This window comes from Dendropsophus ebraccatus, chromosome 14, assembly GCF_027789765.1.
Source record: "Dendropsophus ebraccatus isolate aDenEbr1 chromosome 14, aDenEbr1.pat, whole genome shotgun sequence".
In the NCBI taxonomy this organism is placed as follows: domain Eukaryota; kingdom Metazoa; phylum Chordata; class Amphibia; order Anura; family Hylidae; genus Dendropsophus; species Dendropsophus ebraccatus.
Genome location: NC_091467.1, coordinates 78,702,215 through 78,710,342, shown reverse-complemented (window position 1 = coordinate 78,710,342; position 8,128 = coordinate 78,702,215). Strand labels below are relative to the sequence as shown.

Genomic DNA, 8,128 nt, shown 5'->3' with positions numbered 1-8,128 from the left:
ATCCCTAGCGGTGCCGCAGAAACCCTGTCAGTGCTCACAGTGGCTCCGGCCGCTCGCTCCATATTGCGCTGTGCGGAGTTCTGACGCGGGGGTGAACGGATTCGCCCACATCAGAACTCTGCATCACTAATGATCATCTGACCTGTACTGCAGTACCAGCAGGGAGGATTTTTATTGAGACTGGTCGGGTCATGGAAAGGGCCGGTCTCATACAGCGTGTGAACATGGCCTATAGATGTATACACAATCATAGAGGCCGTACACCAGCATTGATTTACCTGACAGACATAAGGGGGGGCTCTGCCCATATAGGCAAGTCTTCTATTCCGATCCTGTCAGGGAATACACCATGGGCAGACGACAAAACGGCAGACGGCCTTATTCACCGGTGTCAGAAAGTTACACAGATCTGATTTACTTCTATGTAAAAATCTCCAGTCTGCCAGTACTTATCAGCTGCTGTATGTCTTGCAGGAAGTGGTGTATTCCATGTCAGGAACTGTCCAGAGCAGCAGCAGCTAATCCCCATAGAAACCTCTCCTGCTCTGGACAGTTCCTGACATGGACAGAGGTGGCAGCAGAGAGTGTCAGACTGGAGAGAAAACACCACTTCCCGCAGGACATACGACAGCTGATAAGTACTGGCAGACTGGAGATTTGTTCCCCTGTAATGTCTCATCCTCTGGCGTATCTCTCTGTATACCCTGTGGGGCCTGTGTATATAGCTGGCGGCTGATGGATTGTTCTGTCTCCCAGGTGATGCTGTCTACATGAATAGTGACTCGGAGAGGGCGGAGTATCTGCTGAATGATGGCGGAATGTACTGGTATGGGAACGCTAACGGCTTTAGCAGCAGACGATGGGACTATGGGCAGGTAAGGCAACAGCCAATGTTTTTTCTTCATATCTAATGATGTCGGGAGGAAGAGGAAGGAGCCGGAGTGTAGCAGCAGCCACTCACCTCCAACATGGCCGCCATGTATCTGATGTCATGTGACTCTCACATCTTATACAGTATGTTATACACTCACCGGCCACTTTATTAGGTACGCCTGTCCAACTGCACGTTACCACTTAATTTCTAATCAGCCAATCACATGGCGGCAACTCAGTGCATTTAGGCATGTAGACATGGTCAAGACAATCTCCTGCAGTTCAAACCGAGCATCAGTATGGGGAAGAAAGGTGATTTGAGGCCTTTGAACGTGGCATGGTTGTTGGTGCCAGAAGGGCTGGTCTGAGTATTTCAGAAACTGCTGATCTACTGGGATTTTCACGCACAACCATCTCTAGGGTAAAGTGGCCGGTGAGTGTATATCTTATATGTTACACGTTACATCCAGTTATATTATTCCTTCTAATTATATTATATATACTGTATACAGGCAGGTTACACTAAGTTATATTATTCCTTCTTATTATAATATATATATGTATTAAGAAGGAATAATATAATATAACTTAGTGTAACCTACACACACACACCAGGCAGGTTACACCCAGTTACATTATTCCTTCTTATTATATTATAGGGGAATTTTATACTCACCATAAATTTTCTTTCCTGTAGTCCTAAGCAGCAGCACATAATAGGGAGATTCTATCTTCCTGAAATGATAGGACAGATGGTAACAAGCAATAAAGGGTTAATTGCCCCGCCTATAAGGCCCTATGCTGACCTCTAGCCTCCTTGTGTACTTCTAACGATCTAGGAAAACATAACCCAAAACACTCAAGGTATGATGCATAAACTTTTATAGGGAGGGTTAGTTTGTGCTGCTGCTTCGGACTACAGGAAAGAGAATTTACGGTGAGTATAAAATTCCCCTTTCCCTTACGTCCTAAGCAGCAGCACATAATGGGGATATAGCAAGAGAACCGCTTTAGCAAGGGTTGGTTGTCCAGAGGTTCTAATTTAATCTAAGTATAAGAAGACTACAATGCAGTTCAATGGGCATGCACATCTCCTCCACCCAGGATGTAGCCATTGCCCTTGTGGTAAGGAGCTTAATGGATTCAGGTACTTGGACTCTCACCTCCTGGTAACACACAGAGTCTGCCGTATCCATCTGGATAAAGTGGCTTTCGAAGATTTCCCATCACTGTTCCTTTCTGAAAAAGATACAGATAAAAATCTTCTGATTTCTCTGGTTCTCACTAAATAAGCTCTCAAGCCTCGGCCCCCGTCCAGAGAGAGCGCAGGCACAAGCCTCGGCCCCCGTCCAGAGAGAGCGCAGGCACAAGCCTCGGCCTCCGCCCAGAGAGAGCGCAGGCACAAGCCTCGGCCCCCGTCCAGAGAGAGCGCAGGCACAAGCCTCGGCCCCCGTCCAGAGAGAGCGCAGGCACAAGCCTCGGCCCCCGCCCAGAGAGAGCGCAGGCACAGGCCTCGGCCCCCGTCCAGAGAGAGCGCAGGCACAAGCCTCGGCCCCCGCCCAGAGAGAGCGCAGGCACAAACCTCGGCCCCCGCCCAGAGAGAGCGCAGGCACAGGCCTCGGCCCCCGTCCAGAGAGAGCGCAGGCACAAGCCTCGGCCCCCGTCCAGAGAGAGCGCAGGCACAAGCCTCGGCCCCCGTCCAGAGAGAGCGCAGGCACAAGCCTCGGCCCCCGCCCAGAGAGAGCGCAGGCACAAGCCTCGGCCCCCGTCCAGAGAGAGCGCAGGCACAAGCCTCGGCCCCCGTCCAGAGAGAGCGCAGGCACAAGCCTCGGCCCCCGTCCAGAGAGAGCGCAGGCACAAGCCTCGGCCCCCGTCCAGAGAGAGCGCAGGCACAAGCCTCGGCCCCCGTCCAGAGAGAGCGCAGGCACAAGCCTCGGCCCCCGTCCAGAGAGCGCGCAGGCACAAGCCTCGGCCCCCGTCCAGAGAGAGCGCAGGCACAAGCCTCGGCCCCCGCCCAGAGAGAGCGCAGGCACAAGCCTCGGCCCCCGCCCAGAGAGAGCGCAGGCACAAGCCTCGGCCCCCGTCCAGAGAGAGCGCAGGCACAAGCCTCGGCCTCCGCCCAGAGAGAGCGCAGGCACAAGCCTCGGCCCCCGTCCAGAGAGAGCGCAGGCACAAGCCTCGGCCCCCGCCCAGAGAGAGCGCAGGCACAGGCCTCGGCCCCCGTCCAGAGAGAGCGCAGGCACAAGCCTCGGCCCCCGCCCAGAGAGAGCGCAGGCACAAACCTCGGCCCCCGCCCAGAGAGAGCGCAGGCACAGGCCTCGGCCCCCGTCCAGAGAGAGCGCAGGCACAAGCCTCGGCCCCCGTCCAGAGAGAGCGCAGGCACAAGCCTCGGCCCCCGCCCAGAGAGAGCGCAGGCACAGGCCTCGGCCCCCGTCCAGAGAGAGCGCAGGCACAAGCCTCGGCCCCCGTCCAGAGAGAGCGCAGGCACAAACCTCGGCCCCCGCCCAGAGAGAGCGCAGGCACAGGCCTCGGCCCCCGTCCAGAGAGAGCGCAGGCACAAGCCTCGGCCCCCGTCCAGAGAGAGCGCAGGCACAAGCCTCGGCCCCCGTCCAGAGAGAGCGCAGGCACAAGCCTCGGCCCCCGTCCAGAGAGAGCGCAGGCACAAGCCTCGGCCCCCGCCCAGAGAGAGCGCAGGCACAAGCCTCGGCCCCCGCCCAGAGAGAGCGCAGGCACAGGCCTCGGCCCCCGTCCAGAGAGAGCGCAGGCACAGGCCTCGGCCCCCGTCCAGAGAGAGCGCAGGCACAGGCCTCGGCCCCCGTCCAGAGAGAGCGCAGGCCTCGGCCCCCGTCCAGAGAGAGCGCAGGCACAGGCCTCGGCCCCCGTCCAGAGAGAGCGCAGGCACAGGCCTCGGCCCCCGTCCAGAGAGAGCGCAGGCACAGGCCTCGGCCCCCGTCCAGAGAGAGCGCAGGCACAGGCCTCGGCCCCCGCCCAGAGAGTGCGCAGGCACAAACCTCGGCCCCCGCCCAGAGAGAGCGCAGGCACAGGCCTCGGCCCCCGTCCAGAGAGAGCGCAGGCACAGGCCTCGGCCCCCGTCCAGAGAGAGCGCAGGCACAAGCCTCGGCCCCCGCCCAGAGAGAGCGCAGGCACAGGCCTCGGCCCCCGTCCAGAGAGTGCGCAGGCACAAACCTCGGCCCCCGCCCAGAGAGAGCGCAGGCACAAGCCTCGGCCCCCGTCCAGAGAGAGCGCAGGCACAAGCCTCGGCCCCCGCCCAGAGAGAGCGCAGGCACAGGCCTCGGCCCCCGTCCAGAGAGAGCGCAGGCACAGGCCTCGGCCCCCGTCCAGAGAGAGCGCAGGCACAGGCCTCGGCCCCCGTCCAGAGAGAGCGCAGGCACAGGCCTCGGCCCCCGTCCAGAGAGAGCGCAGGCACAAGCCTCGGCCCCCGTCCAGAGAGAGCGCAGGCACAAGCCTCGGCCCCCGTCCAGAGAGAGCGCAGGCACAAGCCTCGGCCCCCGCCCAGAGAGAGCGCAGGCACAGGCCTCGGCCCCCGTCCAGAGAGAGCGCAGGCACAAGCCTCGGCCCCCGCCCAGAGAGAGCGCAGGCACAAGCCTCGGCCCCCGCCCAGAGAGAGCGCAGGCACAGGCCTCGGCCCCCGTCCAGAGAGAGCGCAGGTGTAACTCTCACTGGAGGAATTTTAGACATAAAAACAGGTAACTCAAGCTACTGAGTAATGTTGGATAAGGAAAGAACCTTAGGGTTAGGGTTAGTCGCTTTAATCCTTTGCGTAGCTTTAATAATCTCTGTATTAGGGATTCATGGGACAGTCAGCTGTCTAGAAGGGTATAAAGAGCAGAGACATGGACTGTGACGGTAGCAGCTTCAGCTCATTCTCAAACCCATCCTGGAGAAATCGGAGGATCGCCTCAGTCGAGGGTCATATGGTAGAAGTCAGATTCTTCTCACACCAGGATAGAAAACCTCCTTAATCCTCAGGGAGGTTCTCTTAGTGGGTTCTGCACCACCAATGCTAAAAAGCCTCAGCTCATCAGGCCTGTCAATCTTCAGGCCGTCAATCCTAGGTGGTCCAGACCCAGACACAATCTGCCCTTCTGTGACAGTAAGTGAGGATTCTGGGGAAGTCTCCAAAATGGCCTTTTAGACACCTGTATCAGGAGAGAACAACCATGCCTTCCTGAGCTATAGGAGTAATGAGGCATGATATCTGGTGATTGGCCAGACATAATCCGCCCTCATGGGGCAGTAGGTGAGGAATCTGGGGAAGTCTCCAAAATGTCCTTTTGGACATATTCATCAGGAGAGAACAACAATTACAACAAAGCCACAGATTGGCCCAAGAGGTCAATCAGGATTAATGAGACTGATCCTGTATTGTCTTTTTACAAGGCTTCTACTTGTTGTCGTCCCCAGTAATTTTAGGGCATTAAAACCACGCACCCTGGTCTCACTCGAAATGGCCATGGGACCAATGGGTTGCTGTAATATCTGGCGATTTGCCAGAACATCTCCTGGTCTAGAGACCATTCTTCTGTCAGGGTTATATCATGGCTTTAGCCTTTTACATTCAGGTATTGTGACTTCCCTTGTTGCTGGATAGATCTCTTGGTCCATGCAAAAAAACAGCTTCTGCCTTTAACAGTAATGCTACTGATCGCATGCAGCTCTGAGGATCGATATGCACCACTGTAGATGTGTTACTTACTCCGATAGCTTCCCCATAGATGGATATGCACCACTGTAGATGTGTTACTTACTCCGATAGCTTCCCCATAGATGGATATGCACCACTGTAGATGTGTTACTTACTCCGATAGCTTCCCCATAGATGGATATGCACCACTGTAGATGTGTTACTCCGATAGCTTCCCCATAGATGGATATGCACCACTGTAGATGTGTTACTTACTCCGATAGCTTCCCCATAGATGGATATACACCACTGTAGATGTGTTACTTACTCTGATAGCTTCCCCATAGATGGATATGCACCACTGTAGATGTGTTACTTACTCCGATAGCTTCCCCATAGATGGATATGCACCACTGTAGATGTGTTACTCCGATAGCTTCCCTATAGATGGATATGCACCACTGTAGATGTGTTACTTACTCCTGTAGCTTCCCCATAGATAGATATGCACCACTGTAGATGTGTTACTTACTCCGATAGCTTCCCCATAGATGGATATGCACCACTGTAGATGTGTTACTCCGATAGCTTCCCTATAGATGGATATGCACCACTGTAGATGTGTTACTTACTCCTGTAGCTTCCCCATAGATAGATATGCACCACTGTAGATGTGTTACTTACTCCTGTAGCTTCCCCATAGATGGATGTGCACCACTGTAGATGTGTTACTTACTCTGATAGCTTCCCCATGGATGGATGTGCACCACTGTAGATGTGTTACTTACTCCGATAGCTTCCCCATAGAGGGATATGCACCACTGTAGATGTGTTACTTACTCCGATAGCTTTCCCATAGATGGATATGCACCACTGTAGATGTGTTACTTACTCCGATAGCTTCCCCATTGATGGATATATGCAGCACTGTAGATGTGTTACTTACTCCGATAGCTTCCCCATAGATAGATATGCACCACTGTAGATGTGTTACTTACTCCGATAGCTTCCCCATAGATGGATATGCACCACTGTAGATGTGTTCTGGATCTTACTCCGATAGCTTCCCCATAGATGGATATGCACCACTGTAGATGTGTTACTTACTCCGATAGCTTCCCCATAGATGGATATGCACCGCTGTAGATGGGTTACTTACTCCGATAGCTTCCCCATAGATATATATGCACCACTGTAGATGTGTTCTGGATCTTACTCCGATAGCTTCCCCATAGATAGATATGCACCACTGTAGATGTGTTACTTACTCCGATAGCTTCCCTATACATGGATATTCACCACTGTAGATGTGTTACTTACTCAGATAGCTTCCCCATAGATGGATATGCACCACTGTAGATGTGTTCTGGATCTTACTCCGATAGCTTCCCCATAGATGGATATGCACCACTGTAGATGTGTTACTTACTCCGATAGCTTCCCCATAGATGGATATGCACCGCTGTAGATGGGTTACTTACTCCGATAGCTTCCCCATAGATATATATGCACCACTGTAGATGTGTTCTGGATCTTACTCCGATAGCTTCCCCATAGATGGATATGCACCACTGTAGATGTGTTACTTACTCCGATAGCTTCCCCATAGATGGATATATGCAGCACTGTAGATGTGTTACTTAGGACAAGGACTGTGGACTGGAACAAGGACTAAGGTCACGAACAACAAGGAGCTGGGCCAAACTCTATGGGAAGCATGCAGAGGCTCCAACACCTGTAGTGGGAGAGGGCTGGAATATATAGGGAGTGATTGCAACTAACCAATTAGGGGCGGACTGGCCCTTTAAATCTGAGACAGCGGGCGCGCGCGCCCTAGGAGGCGGGGACGCGCACGCCGGCCAGAACAGACGGAGACAGGAGCGGGGCCGAACAGGTAGCAGCGCCGGGTCCCTGCACAAGGACCCCGGCGGCTGCATGGAGCAGAGGGAGGTCGCGGCGGCGGCCCGGAGCACGGGACGCCGCCGCGGCCGTGACAGTACCCCCCCCCTTTGGCCTCCCCCTCTTTCTTGCCTGCAGGAACCTCTTGATGAGATCTTGGTCCAGGATGTTAGCCTCGGGTTCCCAGGACCTCTCCTCAGGACCAAATCCTCTCCAGTCCGCTAGGAAGAACAGTCTCCCTCTGACAGTTTTCATGGCCAGAATGTCTTTAACGATGTAGACATCGTCAGAGACGGCTTGTGGAGCAGTGCACGAAGACTTATTGGAGAACCGGTTGAGGACCACTGGCTTTAAGAGGGAAACATGGAAGGCGTTCGGAATCCACATAGTAGGGGGTAGGCGGAGTTTGTAGGTGACATGGTTGATGCGTTTTAGCCCAGAGAAAGGACCAAGGAATCGAGGACGCAACTTGTAGCTGGGAATCTTGAGTCGGACATATTTGGCCGAGAGCCAGACTTGGTCACCTGGGAGAAAATTCGTGGCAGGTCTTCTTCTCTTGTCCGCCTGGTCCTTCATGCGGTCAGATGCCTTGAGCAAAGATTGTCGAGTCTGTTCCCAGATCGACTGCAGGTCAGATAACAATTCCTCCACGGCTGGGACCTCAGAGGATGGAGAGAGGCAGAGGAGGACGAGGGTGATGCCCATAGACCA

The 8,128-nt window shown here is 54.6% G+C and overlaps 1 protein-coding gene across 1 annotated transcript in view; it reads left to right on the top strand.

The window, feature by feature from the left end:
• Positions 1-8,128, top strand: part of LOC138771704 (protein-glutamine gamma-glutamyltransferase E-like) — a 157,938-nt gene that overhangs the window by 39,622 nt on the left and 110,188 nt on the right. The window contains exon 4 of the mRNA XM_069951613.1: positions 757-875. Coding sequence (XP_069807714.1) covers positions 757-875 — 119 coding nt within the window. The remainder of the gene's footprint in view (positions 1-756; positions 876-8,128) is intronic.